The 22,925-nt window shown below is 34.5% G+C and overlaps 1 protein-coding gene across 4 annotated transcripts in view; it reads left to right on the top strand.

Annotated features, from left to right (window-relative positions):
* Positions 1 to 22,925, top strand: part of LOC105496899 (copine 8) — a 240,662-nt gene that overhangs the window by 84,179 nt on the left and 133,558 nt on the right. For 3 of the 4 annotated variants that reach the window (XM_071071896.1, XM_071071895.1, XM_011767544.3), the window contains one exon: positions 1,143 to 1,219. In XM_071071896.1, the coding sequence (XP_070927997.1) occupies positions 1,143 to 1,219 (77 nt within the window). Of the gene's footprint in view, positions 1 to 1,142; positions 1,220 to 9,689; positions 9,810 to 22,925 lie in introns of those variants that run through there. The other variant, XM_024797622.2, reaches the window with a different exon arrangement.

Here is a 22,925-nt window from a genome sequence, read left to right on the forward strand (position 1 = left end):
AAATCTCCCACCTTGTTTTAGAACAGGGCAATTCTTTGAATCATATACAGGCTAAACTAGAAGGCACGTGACTTTCCGTGGAACAACTTCACATTTTCTTGACCTACATATCCAGATGGTGTTGGTGCACTTATTTTATAGATATATGAGTTTGCATTGTACTTATGGTATTTAAATTCTTATGTGGCATATCAATCTGGAATCAGAACATCAGAGTGGGTCCTGGCTTTGCCATTTATAGAAAATCAGCCTTCTAGATATTTAGTTTCTTTTTTAAAAATTAAATTAAATTAAATTAATTTAAAAATTTTTGTGAGTACCGAGTAGGCATATATATTTATGAGGTACACAAGATGTTTTGATATGGGCATGCAATGTGAACTAAGCACTTAGTTTCTTTATATGTAAAATGCAATGTTAGTATCAGACCTCTCATTTTCAGGGTTATTCTGAGTCTTGAAAATAAGAATCATACAGTTGTATGTCAATGAACTTTATAGTGTATTTTACTTAACCCATTTTTAGGCACTTACAATATGCTAGTATTGACCCATCCAATAACTAATTGAACCATCAGAACGATTTTGTGAGGAGGTACTAATACATTATAGAGAAGAGCAAACTGCAGAGCTTAATTAATTGCCTACGATCACAGCTAGTAAGCGATAGTACTAGAATAGACACCTGGCAGGTTGGATGTGGACCCTAGTTGAGGCTACTGCATCATAAGACCTTTCTCTAAGTGTTACTGAGATTAGCCCCCTTTGCTATGTGCTTTCTCATTTTGTCTCCTCAGCCAACAATTCCAGCAATTTCAGAGGCATCCGAAGTTAAGCCAATTGTGCATTCAAAACCTCCAACTTTTGTCTATTTTTTATGTTAGCTTAAAACATAAAAAGAAAACAAACGCAATGCCTGTGAACTCAGAATAACTGCTCTGTGATTAAAAGCACAAAATGCTGTGCAAACATGTGAAAGTCACATGGTAAAATTAATGCATATTGAGCTTATTTTACCTGTTATTGGAAGTTAGAAATGTCAGTATTTCAGCAATGAAAACAATGCAGATGTGTGATGCACAAAACATTTACTGTAAAGATAGTTTGGAAACTTATGAGTTTTAATCTTTTTATCTATTTCAGGACTTTCTGGGACAAGTGTTTTGTACACTGGGAGAGATCGTTGGGTCACAGGGAAGTCGCCTGGAAAAACCAATAGTGTAAGTATTTTTAAATTCAGATAATGAAATGCCAACTCTTAACAGTTTCTATTTTGTCAGTTTGGAATTGGTGAATGCATGGTTGTGGAGCAAAAGTGGGTTTTAAAATCTTGTTTGAGTTTTTTCTTTTAACAAATAGTTTTGACATATTTTTAAAGAATAATTTCTATGTCACCTGTCATATGCTATGCTAAAAAATTTTCACAAGATGAAATGAGCAAATTTAAATAAGGAAGTGTGTTATTTTTTATTTTGGTTTTACTGTTAATTGTTAGATTTAGTACTTCTTGAAAAAGAGATTTTACTCTTTTGGGTTAGTAACTACATGTAATAAACTGTTGTTAATGCCATGTATTTCATAAATGCACTTTTGGTTACTGAAATTTTAATAATAATTTTTACTATGGAAGTGGCTTGTAGAGAAAGCTGTAAGTAGGTTTATACTGAGAGAAGGTAATCACTAAAAATGGTATACTCCGTCTTCACCTTCAATTACTAGGATCATGTTTAGTTTTCAGGTCAATTGCATGAGTTTATTCTATTTTCTCCAGTTCCAAATAAGGCAGGGAGCAAATTTTAGAAATTTTTCATGGCTTTATTCTCCTTTCCTCCTTCTTTCCCCTCCCTAATCCTGATTATTTGGATTGACTTAACTGTTCATAAAATTCAGAAGATCTAGAAGGAATAGTACATTTGCAGAGCTAACCACAATGTCAAAAACTTTAGGGAATTTTGAAGTCTTTATCTTCATCAATCTTTTAAGAATCTCAAACTTAAAAAATAAATATGTCAATACTCCATAAATCTTTTTATTTCTGACATAAAACAAATACTTGAAATGTTGAAGCATTATTCTTACATTTCTTATACAAAATTAAACTTTTTATTTAGTGTGTTCATTGCTATGAAAGAAATTATTAGGCTAATAAGAATTCTATACATTCTTTGAAATTTAATTTGATTTTCTTAGAAAATTATTACCAAATGTCAGTTTGAAAACTTTCATATATCAATTTCTATTTTAAGTTCTTTTTGTGTGTAATTTATTTTCACGTAATTATAGGACTTGGAAGCTTATTACAAAAATATATTTATGCTCACTTTAGTAAGTAGTAAGCAATCTGTAAGGCAAATGCAAATATTTTATTGAGTGCATATAATTCTAATTGCATTTCCTAGTCCAATGACTTATGCTCACAAGGATTCCTAAGATCACTAAATCTACCTTTTGTTTTTTGCTGTGAAAAGAATCAATAATATATGCAATACCACCTTAAAGATGCTTAACATTATTCAAGAGAAAACAAAAGCAATTAAAATACAGAATTTTCATTTCCAAGCGACAGAATAGATTTTTGTGAATGGGTACACTTTTTATTCTTTTATTTTAGGTTCAGAGGTACTTGTGCATGTTTGTTATGTAGATAAACTGCACATCACAGGGCTTTGGCATACAGATTATTTCATCACTCAGGTAATAAGCATATTACCCCATAGGTAGTTTTTCAGTCCTCACTTTCCTCCCTTCTTCCACCCTCAAGTAGGCTCGAGTGTCTGCTGTTTCCTTTTTTGTGTCCATGACTACTCAGTGTTTATCTCACACTTATAAGTGAGAACATGTGGTATTTGGTTTTTTGTTCCTGTGTCAATTTGCTTAGGATAATGACCTCTAGTTCTATTACTGTTGCTACAAAGGATAAGATCTCAGACGTTTTTATGTCTATCTAATATTCCATGTTGTATATTTACCACGTTTTATTTATCCAGTCCACCATTGGTGAGCATTTAGGTTGATTCCATGTCTTTGCTATTGTGAATAGTGCTGCAATGAAAGTAAACATGAATGTCTTTACGGTAGAATGATTTATATTCCTTTGGCTATGTACCCAATAATGGGATTGCTGGGTCAAATGGTAATTCTGTTTTAAGTTGTTTGAGAAATCACTGAATTGCTTTACACAATGGCTGAACTAATTTACATTTCCACCAGCAGCATATAAGTGTTCCTTTTTCTCTGCAACCTCACCAGCATCTGTTATTTTTAGACTTTTTAATAATAGCCACTCTGACTGTTCTGAAATGGTATCTCATTGTGGTTTATATTTATGTTTCTCTAATGACTAGTGATGTGGAGCATTTTTTTCCTATGCATGTTGGCTATGTGGTATACTTTTTTTTTTTTTTTTTTTTGAGACGGAGTCTCCCTCTGTCACCCAGGCTGGAGTGCAGTGGTGCAATCTATGCTCACTGCAACCTCTGCCTCCCGGGTTCAAGTGATTCTTCTGCCTCAGCATCCTGAGTAGCTGGGATTACAGGTGCACATGTGGTGCCCTGCCAATTTTTTTTTTTTTTTGTATTTTTAGTAGAGACAGGTTTCAGCACATTGGTCAGGCTGGTCTTGAACTCCTGACCTCGTGATCCGCCCACCTCAGCCTTCCAAATTGCTGGGATTACAGGCGTGAGCCACCGTGCTCGGCCTGTGTGGTATACATATTTTTAAATTAGTCATTTTATTAGAAATTTTTATCTTTTTTTAGCATGAGGAAATCATAATTCTGATTTCAGAAAACTATTAAATTATTAAGTTATAAAAAATTTCCCAGTAGAAAATCATATTTATATTAATCTTGGAACCTATTAAAAATTTGATATTATTACAATGTATTGATTGGGGTATGTGGTGAATAGAACATAGAATAAGATATGGTCCTTGTTCAGCTGATTCAATAATTCCCACTAGGTATGACCAGCAAAAATAAATTCTTGCTAAAAGGTGAAGATACCTAGGGTAGACTGGTAGACTATGCAGATGTTGGGAGAATTTGCTGGGGGTTGAGTCATGATCATTTTATGTAATCAGAAAGGATGAGATTCTCTTTAGATTTTTCTTAGCTCTTGCTGAGGGAGGAGTAAAACATATACATATTTCATATAGTGTAAGGAGGGAAAGACTTCAAAACTTGTTCATCCAACATGGATCTACAGTAACCACATGCTGTACTTCATCTATAGAATATTCTGAAATTTAGACAACTTTATTGAAGGTCCTCAGGTTCTATCTTTCTTATTGAAAAAGGAACAATTAATTTGATTTTCTAAGCTTATATAACTAAAACTTTTATTCAGCCCTTCATCTCCTTGGAGAATCTTCTCAAGCAAATAAACATTAAGAAAATAGTTTAAAGGTAAGATGATTGTTTGAGCAGGGGAAGATTTTTAAATTTTTTAAAGAAAACTTAGCTAGGCAAGTTTTAGTAGTAAGTGGGTATAAAAATGTAAAGCTTGAGTGTAGCAAAGAGATGGGCTACAAAAGAAAAAAGCAAAGAAACAAAACCTTAGGAATTGCAGAATGGTTGCAATTACATTCATTGAACATGAGTGAATTGGATTAGATACCTCAGATAATCCAATAGAGGGAAGAGATGAGAGGGTGAAATGAAATAGGAGAGATTAATTTAAAATGGGAGAGTAAAAGTGAATACAATTAGTTTGCTAACGGAAAGATACTTTGGCTTTATTAATTAAGGCACCTAGTGACACGTGCTGTCACTGGATCAGATGTGCAAACGCAGGTGAACAATGGACTGGAAAAAACATTTTGTAGTCACCCTTCCTCTTGCATGAGAAAAGCCTGGCTTTAATGAAAAACTCTAGCTGTAAGAGAGGCATGTGTCTGGAGGAAGAACATGTGGACTGAAGAACAAGGTCTATTGGCTAAGTATCAAGTTCAGGTACTTTGAGAGAAGATGCAGCTTCCATGCAAACAGCATTTTACTCCCTTACCTCAATCTCAAATGAAAAACAAAGCCATTCATACTTTTTGTTTGAAAAAGCACCGTTGGGTTGAGGAAGAGCAAAATGCTGATAGTATGGAAGCTTTATCTGCCAATAATGCCAAAGTAGCCTTTCAGAGCAGCTGGTGCACTCCATGGACTCCTAAATTTCACATTCATCTTTGCTAACTCCTGCACTTCCGTGTACTTTACTTTTTTCCTGAATCAATCTAATAAGCAAATAGTGAGAAGAGATGGGAACATGGTAAGATCTGAGCTATTTCAGTGGAAGAGGGAATGGCTTTGGAAAAAAGGATGAAACCAGGGAAGATATTAGAGATGACACAAGGTCAGGAAGTGTTTTCTTCTCGTGACAGGAAGCTTGGTGACAGACACAACTTTGAAGCCTCCATGTTTTCACACGAATATATAAAAGTAGTAAAATTTATGGATGGATGACTGAAATAGTGGAGAAATTTCCACTGGGGAAATAATAGGTATTTAAGGTGTAGCTCTTCCGTCTCTTCTTCATAAGTTCCACTGCCTCCTGCTGTCTTGTTGTGTGAACCTGCCCTGGCCAGATATCTTTAACTGTCTGGTTAAAGATAACATTGTAGGATAGCCACTAAACATTCTACTGTTTTTCATGTTCTGTTCCTCATGACTGGGGATAGAAATAGAATGTGCACACTCCTGGTGCTGCAGCCATTACTTTTGGCAATCATGTTCGGGATAGGTTAGGTCATTTTTCCCTATCTGGATGGCCACTGGCTTCTGAATTGCAGCATAGGACACCTCCAGAGGCAGATATCCTGAGACAGACAGTCCACTCACAAGTAACACACAATTGATTTTGTTATGCCCAGACCGTTTATTCCCCGAAGAAGACCACCAGAGTCCAGAGTCAAAGCTAAGCAGCAAGGATCTTTATTACAGGTTCGAACCTGGAACTCTCCCTCGCTCGTGAAACGAGACGGGCAGGAGAGCTCCCCCACTCAGCTCCGAACAATGTTATATAGTCTAAGAAAAGTGGGCATAGAGTTATTATACAAATCAGATATATGATTGGCTAGTGTTTGAACAAGGCGATTTGGCTAACTATGATTGGTTCCTGCCATTTCTGATATTTTGGTTCAAACTTTGAGGCAGGAGAGCAGGTTTATGGCAGCAAGAGTTTATCTTACTTAAACACGTCTTGTGACCTTGCCTCAGAACTTACAAAATCTCTGGTATGTGCAAAACAAAATCTCTGGTACGTGCAGAAAACTAGGTACTCACAGAACTTACGAAATCTCTGGTATGTGCAAAGATTAGAGAGCAGAACAAGGGTGTAGCGGGTGGGGGGCGGGTACACATCTATCTTTGTGTCCTTTCAATTTATCATTAATTAAAAGTCTTCGTGTGTCCCAAATGTTATTTGCCTTAAGTAGCATTATCCAAGTACCTCTTATTTATTAATTTTAGATTAGAGATTTATTTCCCAATTAGTTTCCCATTTATATTCTAAGTTATTCAGAATACTTCCTTGTTTGTTTGTTTGTTTTTCTTTCTTTCCTTTAAATGGCCTAACTTATTTTCTGATAACATACTCAGAATAATTTCTCCTAGCTTTTAATTGCGATTGTGTTGTAATATCTCCTCAGAGGTAGTCTTTTTACATTTATGATAACTGTAAAATTGGGAGATTTAAAGGAGACAACTTAAAATTTGAAATTATTTAATATCAATCAAACTTTTGACAACGAAGTTAGGATTATTACAAAGGTAAAATGGTTTCTTGTATGTGGCCTTTTGCCTCATTCAATAATGAGAATTTGAATTTAACCTCGGGCTTTTTTACTTTCTGTGTTTTGGTTATGGTTGTCATTTATAAAATTAGATTTTCTCATTTTATTATGAGAAAAATTTTTATTTTTAATATTTTATATGCATAATGATGAAATAATTTGAAATTGATGTTCAATAAATTTTAGTTTACTTTTTAATAGCAGCTCAAGATTTTTTACAATTTCAGTAGTCTGTTCTGTTGGATTTAAGCTTTGGGCAAACACGTTTCTCATCTGAATTCCATCCTACACTTTTGGTCTTTTCCTGGAACCGTCCTAAAATGAGTCTTGTGCTACTTAATTTGACTGAAACATTTACTGGGCTTCCTATGACTCATCGGCTCCTCTGTTTGGAGCATCCTATCATTATTTAGCATTATATCCACTCAGCAGTGTGTTTTCTCATGCTGTGAGATTGTATCCAGTTTTCTGTGTGATACTGTCAAATAGTCGTATGTCTTCTGTCTTTAGGGATCTCAGTGATGTATTCAGCAAAGCCTTCCAAAATGCAAGAATCAGCACCGGTTTAAGAAAGATTGCCATTCTCTCCTCCAGGAGGAAAATATTTATTATGTTCCTCAAGTAATAGGCCTATTTGTTCCTGTTACTCTCAGCCAGGCATGACTGGTTCCATATAAAAGGATCAGGGAAAAAGGCAGGGACTGGTAATAATTAGAAACTAGATTCTTACTCCAGGGAGAAGCAGGATACAATGGGAAGAAGTAATACCAGCGGTAATGGTACCAGCAGCTGTTTTGACTAAAGGACGTTTAGGAGGGCAAAGGCTATGTTTTTTGTAGGCTGGCAAAAGCACTTTGTGATCTAGGTAGTTGGTAGTCGGTGGAGGATTAAGGGAAGGTTCCTAGATGGATGCGTGAGTGTCCTAACAGGTGAAGACGACAGGGACAGGGACTCGGAGGCAAGTGATAATTGAAAGACCAACTTGTAATTGTCTGATGGATGTGGGGATCTCAACTGTGACTTCAAGTTCAAGGACAGAGACAGATAGGTGCTGAAGTACAAGATGAAAGCAGGGAGAGGAACAGAGCAGAAAGGAAGCTTCAGAATAAAGAAGAAGACTAAAATAGAAGAATAGTGTTTAAGGGGACTTGAGGCAGAGACTTACAGGGTTGGCTTAAAGATTTGACTCAAATGTGGACTTATCCTGATAGCTAGGGTTTTTTTTTTTTTTTTTTTTTTTTGAGACGGAGTCTCGCTCTGTCGCCCAGGCTGGAGTGCAGTGGCCGGATCTCAGCTCACTGCAAGTTCCGCCTCCCGGGTTCACGCCATTCTCCGGCCTCAGCCTCCCGAGTAGCTGGGACTACAGGCGCCCGCCACCTCGCCCGGCTAGTTTTTTGTATTTCTTAGTAGAGACGGGGTTTCACCGTGTTAGCCAGGATGGTCTCGATCTCCTGACCTCGTGATCCGCCCGTCTCGGCCTCCCAAAGTGCTGGGATTACAGGCTTGAGCCACCGCGCCCGGCGATAGCTAGGTTTTGACTGTGACTGCATTTAGAGATCAAATGTCTGTGAGAAGGAAGAGGAGGAAGAGGGATAGGAGAATGGGTAGTCATAAAAGTGGGAAACATACAAACTCACCATAAAACAGGCCTTGTTTTTAGCATGCAGCTTTTTGCCTGTAAAAATGTAATCAACTTTGGGGGAAATTTTGAGGCTCAAAGTAATCTTTATTAATTAGATTGATATTGTTATACTCTCGAATTTACTTTAGTGGAAAGAATAGTGGGCTGGACTCAGAGGATGGTGTTTTTAGTCCCATCTCTACTACTAACTTGCTATTGCAATATTAGGCCATTTTAACATCTATACTATTTTTTTTATGTCTGTGGGTCACATTTGTAATAAGAATTTGCTGTAGAGATAAATAAACAGCCACAGTAATGAAGCTGATAGTGCATGAACTTTAGGAGCAGTCAGACCTGGGTGCTAACAGTTGATTAGGTATGCAATTTGAGTAAAGTGCATTAAATTCCTGAGACCCAGCTTCCTCATCTGAAATATCTGAATAATACTCATTTAAGAGTATTATTGCAAGTAATATCAATATTTTATACAATTGATTTGTGACAGAGCACATGAGAATTTAATAAACACTCAAATAGTGACTATTATTAATACTGTTTTTATTAAAAATAGCCAGTATCTTTCCTTCCTTCCTTCCTTCATCTTTCTTTATTTTTCTTAGAGACGTGTTTAGCTAGTAATTCCGCAAGTTTAAGGAAAGGACTATGTTAAACCAAACTTGATTACACTTATGTAAAGTGTTAAGTATTATCCAAATATAAATGTTAAAAACTATTTGTCTGTTTTCAGTATGTAGCTGAACAATCAAATAGGGGAACTGAGTTAAATTTCTGCTTTTCATTAGTTTGGGTTTTATAAGATAGTTTTGGAAATATCCGGAATTTCCCATGTTAATATGTAATTGCAAAAAATAATCCAGAGTTCAGTGCCAATTAAGAATTCTATTCTTTTATTTGAAAAGACTACATGGATGTGTATACATGTTTGTAATTTCACATGATTCAACACATTAAAAATAAAACCACTGATTGCCTTTCAGATAGATATTAGATACTTCACCAGCCTAGAGAACAGCTTTAATCTACTTCTGGGAAAGCCTCTCGAAAAAAGGTATATTCTTTTTAAAGGCCAAAGATAGAAGGAATTTTAGTACATTCGCTCATGTTATTATACACAAGCTTCTGAGGTTTACATATAATCAAAGTTTAATAAATGTTGAGTTGAACCACTTTCTTACATTCATTTTTGAATGAGAGCTCATTCTCTGGAATGATCTCCAGGGAGGTAAATTGCTTACTCTAAATAGGCCGATTGTGTATATCTGCAGATTCCTATGATTCTCTGCTCTACTCAGAAATTCCAGTAGTGACAACTAAAGTCATATAGATGAAGAAATCGTCTGGATGGAAAGGATTGTAAAGGATATGACCAGTCATGAGAGATATAGGTAAAATGAATGAGTTTTTTACAAAATAGCCTTTAATGTCATTGTCAGAGACAAGTCTCAGAATGATTGGTTGGTTGTTATGACTTGGTGTGACATGTGTCTTGTTCCTATGAGACTTGTGTGCAACTAAGTCCTTTGGGCATCCCAGTTTAGGAAAGAAAAACAAAAGGAAAAATTACTTTACTAATGGTAACTTTATAGAGCAAATAATTTACTGACAGATTCTGGTAGATAGAGTCTGAGTATAATAGAGGTTTTAGGGATTATATTTTTTAAAAATAATATATTCAACAAATCTTTACTAGGAATTGATTATGGATCAGAAACTGTTAGCTGCTGAGTATATAATGATGAAAATGCAAAGTCGTTCCTGTCTTTATGGTTTTTACCATTTATTCATTAAATGAATAATCACACAACTGAAGTATAATTACATATTGATACAGGCCCTATGAAAATTAGAATATTAGCTTAACCTACAATATGTAGGTCATTTTTAGTATTTTAAACTTTATCATAAATGCATCGGGAAAATTTGCGATTTTTTTTCAAAGAGGATCATTGACTTCTGTGTAGAGAATGGTTGTATGTGGTTAACAGATAGTTGTTTGGATTAGGAAGATGAAGAAAAACGGACAGATGAAAAATGTGTTCTGAAGGTTGATTTCAGAAGGATTGGTGAAAGATCAATGGTCTAGGTTGAAGAAGATTTCAAGGACCTTCAAGTTTCTTGCATGAGACAGTGGATGTAAGGAGGATGTATGCTGACAAAAGGAAGATCATCCACTTTTGAGGTTGCCACACAGATTGGTGAGCTACAGCTCACCAGTAGTAGCAGTAGATGGGCCATTCTGTCCATGTGTTTTAGGTGCCAGTATTCACCCAGAGTTTCAACATTTGCAAGATATTTTTATTTATATTTGCCTAACCTCATTGGTTGGATTGAAAACCTGTTGGAAACATTATAACTGAAGGAAACAAATGATAAAACATGATCTATGTTATTTTGGAGGGTGAATTCTAAAGTAATACCTTTATAGATTCAGTGAACATTCTCAGTTTCACTCAAATACAACTAATAAACAGGTTAGTTTTATTTGATACTTCACCAGACTATAAAACTAATGAAACTTTATTAGTTTTATTAGTTTTAATAAACAAGTTTTATTAGTTTTATTTGCGTGAAACTGAGAATGTTCTTAGTTTTCTAAATAAAACTACTTTATTCAGATGAGTTTCTTTTTTTTTTTTTCTTTCTTGCTTGGTTTTTTTTTTTTTTTTTTTTGAGATGAAGTCTCACTCTGTTGCCCAGGCTGGAGTGCCGTGGCACAGTCTCGGCTCACTGCAACTTCTGCCTCAGCCTCCTGAGTAGCAGGAATTATAGGTGCACACCACCACACCTGGCTAATTTTTGTATGTTTTGTAGAGATGGGGTTTCACCATGTTGGCCAGGCTGGTCTCGAACTCCCGACCTTGCGATTCACCCACCTTGGCCTCCCAAAGTGCTGGGATTACAGGAGTGAGCCACTGCGCCCTACCTATTCAGTTTAGTTTTCAAATGGTTGCTTTTTGCATAGGAAGTGTTTAGAAGTTATATTGTGATAAAATCTTTCAAAGAAACTACAATTTCCTCTACAGTGAAATTTATTGCTCCTTTCTTCTTTTTTTCCTCTTGTGTATGGCATAATTTGATGATTCTAGGATTCAAAATGCAGGCTAAGAATATTAGTGCTGTAGTTAAACAAATTAATAGGTGAGGAAAGACCTTTATGGACCAACCTTGGAACATAAGCATCATTCTTATCTTGGTCTGAGTTATAATGCACTGATAAAATGAGTGTTTGGAAGGAACGTTTGGGAATTATCTCTGCTCTTATATTTAGTCTCAGTTGGATCTTAGTTATCAAAGCAAATAAAAGGGAGCTGTGAATTGTTATTTTAAGTAATACCAGTGGCCAACTTGATTGCATTTAATAATAAGTCAGTTATGGCTAGCCATATGCAGAAAACTGAAACTGGATCCCTTCCTTACACCTTATACAAAAATTAACTCAAGATGGATTAAAGACTTAAAGGTAAAACCTAAAACCATAAAAACCCTAGAATAAAACCTAGGCAATACCATTCAGGACATAGGCATGGGCAAAGACTTCATGATTAAAACACCAAAAGCAATTGCAACAAAAGTCAAAACTGACAAATGGTATCTAATTAAATTAAAGAGCTTCTGCACAGCAAAAGAAACTATCATTAGGGTGTACAGGCAACCCACAGAATGGGAGAAAAGTTTTGAAATGTCTCAATCTGACAAACGTCTAAAATCCAGAATTTATAAGGAACTTAAATTTACAAGAAAAAATCAAACAGGGCAAAGGATGTGAACAGACACTTCTCAAAAGAAGACACTTATGCGTCCAACAAACATGTAAAAAAGCTCATCATCACTGGTCATCAGAGAAATGCAAATCAAAACCACAGTGAGATACCATCTCATACCAGTTAGAATGGCGATAATTAAAAAGTCGGGAAACAACAGATGCTGGAGAGCATGTGGAGAAATAGGAACACTTTTACACTGTTGGGAGTGTAAATTAGTTGAACCATTGTGGAAGACAGTGTGGCGATTCCTAAAGGATCTAGAATGAGAAATACCATTTGACCCAGCAATCTCATTACTGGGTATCTACCCAAAGGATTATAAATCATTCTGCTGTAAAGACACATGCACACATATGTTTATTGCAGCACTGTTCACAATAGCAAAGTTGGAGCCAACCGAAATGCCCATCAATGAGAGACCTGATAAAGAAGATGTGGCACATATACACTATGGAATACTATGCAGACATAAAAAAGGATGAGTTTGTGTCCTTTGCAGGGACATGGATGAAGCTGGAAACCATTCTCAGCAAAGTAACACAGGAACAGAAAACCGAACACTGCATGTTCTTATTCATAAGAGGGAGTTGAACAATGAGAACACGTGGGCACGGTGAGCGGGGGAAACATCACACACCAGGGCCTGTCAGGGGGTGGGAGACAAGGGGAGGGAGAGCATTAGGACTAATGCATGCAGGGCTAAAACCTAGATGATGGGTTGATGAGTGCAGCAAACCACCGTGGCACATGTATACCTATGTAACAATCCTGCACTTTCTACACATGTATCCCAGAACTTAAAGTATAATTTAAAAAAAAAAAAGTCAGTTACTATTCTACTGGCTTTACATATATTAACTCCTCTAACCTTCATAGTACTATTACGAGCTAGGCAGGTACTGTTATTATACCCATTTCATCAGAGGGAGAAACTGAGACAAGATTCTGAAAAAACCAAGTTCAAATACAGGATGTTTGGCTTCCATGCCCGCATGCTTAACCACAGCATTATATTGCCTTCAAAACAAAAAAAAAATGAATAAATTGGCCAGGTGCAGTGGCTCACACCCGTAATCCCAGCACTTTGGGAGGCAAAGGCGGGCGGATCACAAGGTCAGGAGATCGAGACCATCCTGGCTAACACAGTGAAACCCTGTCTCTACTAAAAATACAAAAAATACAAAAAATTAGCCGGGCGTGGTGGTGGGTGGCTGCAGTCGCAGCTACTCGGGAGACTGAGGCAGGAGAATGGCATGAACCCCGGAGGCGGAGCTTGCAGTGAGCCAAGATCGTGCCACTGCACGCCAGCCTGGCTGACAGCGAGACTCCGTGTCTCACAAAAAACAAACAAACAAACAAACAAACAAACCTCCGTCTCTCACACACACACAAAGAGAGTAAATTAATGTGTAACTTTAAATGAAATTAAAAAATTTGGTATCACTTTAGCCATACAAAATCATGTACTGAAAAGTCAAGAGTATCTCTAGGTGCAAGAAGAGCTCCCAGGGAACACCCATTCAGAGTTAGGTCATTTCAAGGATGAGGTTCCTTCCTGGTATCTGTTCCCAATGTAACTCTTCCTCAAGCACAGTCCAGTGGCCCACCTTTTTCTGAGATAAATAGGGCTCAACAGTTTTCCAGCACAGAGCCAACGCAGTCTAAATATAGGAAGGCAATTGGAAGGATTAAAAAATAAATTCATTTTTAGTTTTGGAAATAAATAAGTACTTCTGTTTTTTTCCCCTTATCTGGAAAATCATTGTTTTGAACTGACAATGTGGTAACAAGAAAACTGCACAATGTTGTCATCCTACCTGGTCATTTTTTCTGTTTGATAATTCAGAATGATTTGCCCAGTCTCCAACTCTACAGAGCTTTCTAGGGCTTTCTATTCTTTCAAAAGTTCCTGTTTGAATGGCTTACATATTCCTTGGAGAAAGGGAAGGGGAGAGATTAGACATACTGTTAGTGTTTGTATTCATTCATTCATGTATTTAAAAAGTTTTTGAGTATTTAGCCTTGATTGGGCGGTGGCATCATTTTAGGTCCAGGTAGACTCAGTGCATCAGGCTGCCCTGAGAATAAATACCAGTAAGTAAAAAATTCCAATAATCTTGACATTTTACTGTTTTCTTTGATAACAACAATAGTGATTAGACCCTCCCAGTAATTGTGGAGATAGATCAACTGGCTCTCAATTCTTTCACAGTTTGAGGTAACTCCGATGAAAGATTCTAAACATGGACAGCAGTTTAGTAAGTGGACATTCACAAATACAGTTACGTTCCAGTATATATTTCTAATCATTAGCAGGAATGTATTTCAGTTTTTAAAATAAATGTACAATTTGTAGTTAACAGTGAATTGTTAGTTTCTCCGGTATTAGAGTGATGGTTCTTTCTCCCCTTACTTTCATAGTATTTCTGTTTGTTTTAAATTATCAATTTCTTAAGCAGGTCTGATTAAACAACAACAAAACAAAGAACCTCCAGTAGTTGTTCCTGTTAGGTTTTTATTAAGTCTCCTATATACTATGACACAGGGAGTCCACAGCATGCTGGATCAAAGAACCTGAACAAACTTCTAAAACTCAATCAAGAGGCTGAATACCTTTCCCCCATTTCTTTCTTTATAGGACAATTGTAAAAAGACTTAAAAAAGAAACATTATATTCCCTGTATTGTAGGGACCTGTTGTGCCTTGTAAATAGTAAGAATTCAATAAATGTTTATTGCACTGAATTTTCCAGGATAATAGTCACATTTATATGTTTCTTCTTTTTCTCTTGATTATTTTAAGGATCTCTCCTGCACATTATAACTTTGCACTTGTTTCCCAGGACTTGGAACAGAATTTTAAAATTATGATAGCCTTGCTTCCTGTGTACTTTACTACATTATAAATGCAAAGTATGATTTTAGTAATTTTAGAAACCTCATATTTCTGTGGATGGATAGATAGATAGACCTGGCTTATCAGAGCACAACAATTTCTTGAAACATTTTTGATATATGTGGTATGTAAGAGCTAGGAATATGCTACTCTATTCAATAATTGTTTATTTTTAAAAACAAAATCTGAATCTACAGAGATTGAGCAGTTTACTTTGTTTTTGTTACTGAAAAAACTATGTATTACATAATTTATTGTACTCCTTATGATTCCTTACCATGATGATAACTATCTTGCTTTCCTTTTAATGTCAACATTTACATTCTTACTATAAAATGAGATCCCATTTAATCTGATTACTATGTTAAAAATTACCGGGTAACAGATGGATTTCTTGATTAACATAGTGTTTTAAATTTTAAACAAAAGTTGCAATTTTAGTTTCTGGCATATGATGTATTTTAACACTGAACATAGTGTGTTTCATGTGTGACAGCGAACTTATTACAATCTTAGAAATGATATTTTGTTAATAATTTGAAAATAAAAAAAGCTGCATAGAGAGATAAATGCATCTGCTTTAATTAAATGAATCATTAGTTTTAAACTGTACTTGTATGCATCTTTTATTTTTAGTTGAGGAAAGATTGAATGATATGTGAAAAGCTCTTGGGCACAGTGTGATAGAAGATTAGATAATAAATATGACAACTAATATTTAATATTACATTATCTACTCAGAGTAAAAGGTGAGATTGTAAAAGTAAAAGGCTAGGAGTGGTGAGAAGAGGAAAGGGTGAGTGCTGGGGGTCTTGAAAAAAATTATTCATAATATTTGGAGAAGCTACTGAGCAGAAAAGGAAACTGTGCTTGGAAGGGTCACAGCACACTGCAGATGGAGCTATGGCTGGAGCCTAGGACCCAGTGGTGGCACCAGCCTGTTTGGTTCTGTAGTAGGATCCTGCAGTGCTCTCACCACATGCGTCTACCTAGGGGCAGAGAGAGCAAACAGCTGGGGTTGACGACATACAATATTTTGATTACTGTAGCTTGTAATATGCTTTGAAATCTTGAAGTGTGAGTTTTCTAATTTCATTCTACTGTTTCAAAATTGCTTTGGCTATTTGGAGTCCCTGGAGATTCTATATGAGTTATAGAATGATTTTTTCTTCTCTTTATTTCTGCAAAAAAAGAAGATTCTATATGAGTTATAGGATGATTTTTTTCTATTTATTTCTGCAAAAAAAAAAAGCCATTGGCATTTTGGTAGGAATTACGTAAAATCTGTAGCCACTTTGGGTAATATGGACATCTTAACAATATTAAGACTTCCAAACCATGAACATGGGATGTCGTAACATTTTTCTGTGCCTTTAATTTCTTTCAGCAGTGTTTTGTGGTTTTAATTGTAAATGTTTTTAACTTCTTGGTTAGGTTTATATCTAAGTATTTTGTTCATTTTACTGCTATTGTAAATGAAATTATCTTAATTTCCTTTTCATTATTGTTAGTATATAAAAACACAACTGATTTTTAATACTGATTTTATATCCTGCAAATTTGAATTTGTTTATTAGTTCTAACAGTGAGTGTGTGTGTGTGTAATTTTTAGAGTTTTCTACATATTGCATGAGATCTTCTGTAAACAGAGATAATTCTATTTCTTCATTTTCAATTTTGATGACTTTTATTTATTATTCTTGCCTAATTGCACTGGCTGGTACATCCAGTATTATGTTGAATAGAAGTGGGAAATTGGGCATACTTGCCTTCCTCTTGATCTTAGAGGAAAGTCTTTCAGTCTTTCACCAATGACTACAATATTTGCTGTGAACTTTTCATATACTGCCTTTTTTATGTTGAAGTAATTTTCTTCTGTTTCTAGTTTTTATCATAAAAGACCGTTGGAATTTTGTCAAATGCTTTTTCTGCATCAGTGAAGAGGATCATGTAGTTTTTTGTTCTTTATTCTGTTAATGTGGTATATTGCACTGATTGGTTTTCATATGTTGAACTACCCTTGTATCCCAAACATGAATACCAGCTAGTGATGGTGTATAATTCTTTTAATGTGCCATTGCTTTCAGTTTGCCAGTATTTTGTTGAGGATTTTTGCATCAGTATTCATCAGGGATATTGTTCTTTCTCTTTCTTTGTATAGTGTTCTGATGGGCTTTGGTGTTGGGGTAATTCTGGTTTCCATAGAATGAACTTGGAAGTAGTTTTTCCTCTTCAATTTTTTGCAAGTGTTTCATGAAGACTGGTACTAATTCTTTTTGAAATGGTTGATCAGATTCTCTAGTTGAACCATTGGGACTTATGCTGTAATTTTGTTGAGGGTTTTTTGATTATTGATTTAACTTGTTTTTGCTAGTTATTGGTCTATTTAGATTTTCTATTTTTTCGTGATCCAGTCTTGATAGATTGTGTCTTTCCAAGAATGTGTCAATTACTTGTAAATTTTTCAGTATCTTGGCCTGCAGTTGTTCATAGTATTCTCTCATACTTTTTTCATTTCTGTGGCATCAGTTGTATTGTCCCTTCTTTCATCTGATTTAGTTATTTGAGTTTTATTTCTCTTTTTCGTATTTAATCTAGCTAAGGGTTTTTCAATTTTGTCAATCTTTTCAAAAAACCAACTCTTAGTTTCGGTGACATTTTTGTATTCTCTATTTTATTTATGTGTGCTCTAAATTTTATTACTCCTACCTTTTCCTAGCTTTGGGTTTAGGTTTTTCTTGTTTTTATTAGTTCTTTGAGGTATAAAGTTAGGTTGTTGACTTGAGATCTTTCTTTTTGTAAATATATATGTTTACAGCTATAAACTTTCTTGTTAGTACTACTTTCACTACATTATAAGTTTGGTATGTTCTGTTTTTATCTTCATTTGACTGAAGGTTTTTGTTTGTTTGTTTGTTTGTTTGTTTTAAATTTCTCCTGTGATCTCCTCTTCGACCCATTGTTAAGTGAAAAATGTGTTAATTTCTACTTATTTGTGAATTTTCAGTTTTCCTCTGCTGTTGATTTTAAACTTCATTCCATTGTAATTGGAAAATATGCTTTGCATGATTTCAAGCTTTGTGAATTTGTTAAGACTTGTTTTGTGACCTAAAATGTGGTCTATCCTGGAGATAATTTCATGTTCACTTGAAGAGAATGTACATTCATTGTTATTGAGTGACATGTTCTGTATATGTCTTTTAAGTTCAGTTGGTCTATAGTGTTGTTCAAGTTTCCTTGTTGATCTTTTGTCTGGTTGTTCTATACATTATTAAAGATGTGATATTGAAGTCTCCATATTATTTTCTTTCTGTTTTATTATCATTTGTTAACATACTTCAGAATTGTTGTTTAATGCTAGTTTGTTTAGATTTTTTACATACTCTAAATATAAACTAGTAGAATGTTAGAAGTATTATTTTCATTATTGTGCAATTCTAAGTATTCTCTTCTCTATTTTTATTCCTTTTTTCTCAACCAATAAGTTTTTCAGAAATGTTTTAATAATTACCTTAGCCATTAATCTCTAACTCAATTTTTTGGTTAGTAAGTATACTTTAATAACTATTCTATAACATAGTATATGGTCCATTTTAGTCTGTGTTTCATAAGTTAAAGCTAATTTTGAAGAAGAAGAAGAAATAACCGAGATAAGAAAAGGCCATTGAGTAGTTGGTAGGGTCAATAGTCTAGGTAAAGTCTGGGAGAAATGAAACACCTGTTCTGAGTTCAGGTGACTCTTTAGTAAGGTGGTGGGAAAGATGAAACTATATAGCTATATCTTATGAAGGCAGTTACATGTTAATTAATAAGTTTAAAATTATTGTATGATCTATATAGAGACACTGGAAGATGAAAGTGTATATAGTTAATATTTGTTGCCAGATCTATTTGGCATTAATGGAGAGTGTAAATAAAATGGGTATTAGTCTGAGACAACTATGAAAGAAGAAAACTTCAGGAATCGAAGCAAAAGTAAAAAGTACAAGCTAAAGCAGTGGCAGATATAAAGGAGAAATAGTAAGACATATGAAAAATGTTACAAAAACAAACAACTACAACAATCAGTACAGGGCAAAACAAACCAAATCACACAAAAAACAAATTATCCAGTCTCTCAAAGGTCATTTATTCTTCATGTGCTCAATTTTGTTTTTTGTTTGTTTGTTGTTGTTTTTAAATTTTAATTTTTAATTTTTATGGGTACATAGTGGTGTATATATTTAAGGTGTATGTGTGATGTTTCAATACCAGGCATGCGATGTATAATAATCACATCATAGAAAATATGGTATCCATCCCCTCAAGCATTTATCCTTTATGTTACAAACAGTCCAGTTATATAATTTTAGTCATTTTAAATATACAATTAAATTATTATTGACTAGAGTCATCCTGCTGTGCTATCAAATACCATGTCTCATTTCGTTATTTCTAACTATTGCTTTTATATTCCCATTGAGTATCTCTGTATTACCCCAAGCACCCACTACCCTTCTCAGCCTCCAGTAACCATCTTTCTACTCTCTGTTTTATGAGCTCAATGGTTTTGATTTTTAGATCCTGCAAATAAGTGAGAACGTGCAATGTTTGCCTTTCTGTGCCTGGCTTACTTTACTTAACATAATGACCTTCAGTTCCATCCATATTGTTGTAAATGGCAGAATCTCATTTCTCTTTATGGCTGAATAGTACTCCATTATAATAAGTACCACATTTTCTGTATCTATTCATCTGTTAATGGAAAGGTAGGTGGCTTTCAAATCTTGACTGTTGTAAACAACGCTGCAACAAACATGGGGTACCTCTTTGATATAATGATTTCATTTGTATATACCTAGCAGTAGGATTACTGAATCTTATGATAGCTGTATCTTTAGTTTTTTGAGTAATCCCCAAAGCGTTCTCTATAGTGGTTGTACTAATTTACATTTCTACTTAGAGGGTCCAAGAGTTTCTTTTTCTTCACATTCTTACTAGCATTTGTTTTGCCCGTCATTCAGATATAAGCCATTTGAACTGGGGTGATGTGATATCTCATTGCAGTTTTGACTTGCAAATCTCTATCAGTGATGTTGAACACCTTTTCATATGCCTGTTTCCCATTCGTATGTCTTCTTCTGAGAAATGTCTATTCAGATCTTTTGCCTATTTTTTAATGAGGTTATTAGATTTTTTTCCTATAGAGTTGATTGAGCTACTTATGTATTCTGGTTATGAATCCCTTGTCAGATGGGTGGTTTGCAAATATTTTCTCTTATTCTGTGGGTTGTCTCTTCCCTGAGTTGATTGTTCCCTAGGGTGTGTAGAAATTTTTTAACTTGATGTGATCTGATTTGTTCATTTTTTCTTTGATTGCCTGTGGGGTATTACCTAAGAAATTTTTGCTCAGACCAATGTCCTAGAGACTTTCCCAAAAGTTTTCCTTTTTTCACAGTTTCATAATTTGAGGTCTTTTGTTTAAGTATTTAATACATTTTGATTTGATTTTTGTATATAGCAAAAGATAGGGGTCTAGTTTCATTCTTTTGCATATGGATATAGAATTTTCCCACTACCATTTATAGAACAGACTGTCTTTTCCTCAGTATATGTTCTTGGCACCTCTGTTGAAACTGATTCACTGTAGGTTTATGGGTTTGTTTCTGGGTTCTCTATTTTGTTCCATTGGGCCATGTGTGTACTTTTATGCCAGTACCATGCTATTTTGGTTACTATAGGTCTGTAGTATAATTCAAAGTCAGGTAATGTAATTCCTCCAGTTTTGTTCTTTTTGCTTAGGATAGTTTTGGCTATTCTGGGTCTTTTGTGGTTCCATATACATTTTAGGATTTTCTTTTTATTTGTGTGAAGAATGCCATTGGTATTTTGAAAGGGATTGCATTGAAACTGTAGAATGGTTAGGGTAGGATGAACATTTTAACAATTTGAATTATTCCAATCCATGAACAAGGAATATCTTTTCATTTTTTGGTGTCCTCTTTAATTATCTTTCATCAGTGTTCTATAGTTTTTATTATTGTGATCTTTTACTTCTTTGGCTAAGTTAATTCCCAGATATTTAATTTTATTTGTGGCTACTGTAATTAGTGTTACTTCTTTATTTCTTTTTCAAATTATTCACTTTGGCATACAGAAATTCTACTGATTTTTATGTTGATTTTATATCCTTCAATTTACTGAATTATCAATTCTAATAGTTTTTTTGTGGCATCTTCAAGTTTTTCTAAATATAAGATCATAAATTTTCTGCAAAAAATTGTGATTTGACTTCTTTCTTTTTGATTTGGATGCCCTCTATACCTTTCCCTTGTCTGATTGCGTTAGCTAGAGCTTCCAGTACTGTGTTGAATAACAGTGGTGAAAGTCGGCATTCTTATTGTGTTCCAGATCTTAGAGGAAAGGCTTTCAGTATTTCCCTATTCAGTATGATACTACCTGTGGGTCTATCATAAATAGCTTTTATTATGTTGAAGTTTGTTTCTTTTATACCCAGTTTTTAAAGGTTTTTTTTGATGAAGAGATGTTCAATTTTATCAAATGGTTTTTCAGCATCAATTGAAATGATACGGTTTTGGCCTTCATTTTGTTGATCTGATATATCACATTGATTGATTTGCATATGTCAAACCATCCTTGCATTCCAAGGATAAATCTCACTGGATCATGATGAATAATCTTTTTATTGTATTGTTGAATTCAGTTTTCTAGTATTTTGTTGAGGATTTTTGAATCAATATTCATCAGAGATATTGGCCTGTAGCTTTCGGTTTTGATGTGTTGTCTGATTTTGTTATCAGGGTAATACTGGCCTTGTAGAATGAGTTTGGACCTATTCCCTCCTTCTCTATTTAAAAAAATATTTTGAATAGGATTGGTATTAGTTTTTCTTTAAGTGTTTGGTGAAATTTAGCAGTGAAGCCATTGGGTCCTGGTTTGTTTTTTGTTGTTGTTGTTGCTTTTTTATTCCTGGGAGACTTTTTATTATGACTTCAGTCTCCTTACTTGTTATTGTTCTGTTCAGGTTTTGGATTTCTTCAAGGGTCAATCATGGTGGATTGCATATGTCTAGGTATTTGTACATTTCTTGTAGATGTCTTAATTTATTGGCATATAGTTGCTTATGTTAGCCACTAATGATTTTTTGAATTTCTGCAGTATCAGTTGTAATGTCTTGTTTTTCATCTCTGATTTTATTTATTTGGATCTTCTCTTTTTATTTATTTGTCTGCCTAAAGGTTTGTCAATTTTGTTTAACTTTTCAGAAACCTAACTTTTTGTTTCATTGATCTTTCATATTTTTGTAATTTCAATTTCATTTATTTCTGCTTTGATCTTTATTATTTCTTATCTTCTACTAATTTTGTGTTTGATTTGCTCTTGCTTTTCTAATTCTTTAAGATGCATTGTTAGATTGTTAATTTGAAGTTTTTCTTCTTTTTTTTAAATGGAAGCACTTACAGCTATAAACTTTTTAGTACTGCATTTGCTGTCTCCTGTAGTTTTTGATACGTTGTGCTTCCCTTATCAATTTTTCAAGAAAAATTTTCAATTTTCTTCTTAATTTCTGACCCACCATTCATTCAGGAGCATATTTTAAATTTTCATGTATTTCTATATTTTCTCAAATTAGTTTTATTACATTGTGGTCAGAGAAAATGCTTGATATTATTTCAATTTTTTTGAATGTTTTTAGACTTGTTTTGTGACATAAAATATGGTCTATCCTTGAGAATGATCCATGTGATGAGGAACATAATGTGTATTCTGCAGCTGTTGGATGAAAAGGTTCTCTGTGTGTCTGTTAGGTTCATTTGGTCTATGTACAGATTAAGTCCAACG

The sequence above is a fragment of the Macaca nemestrina genome, chromosome 10 (genome assembly GCF_043159975.1).
Source record: "Macaca nemestrina isolate mMacNem1 chromosome 10, mMacNem.hap1, whole genome shotgun sequence".
Taxonomy (NCBI): domain Eukaryota; kingdom Metazoa; phylum Chordata; class Mammalia; order Primates; family Cercopithecidae; genus Macaca; species Macaca nemestrina.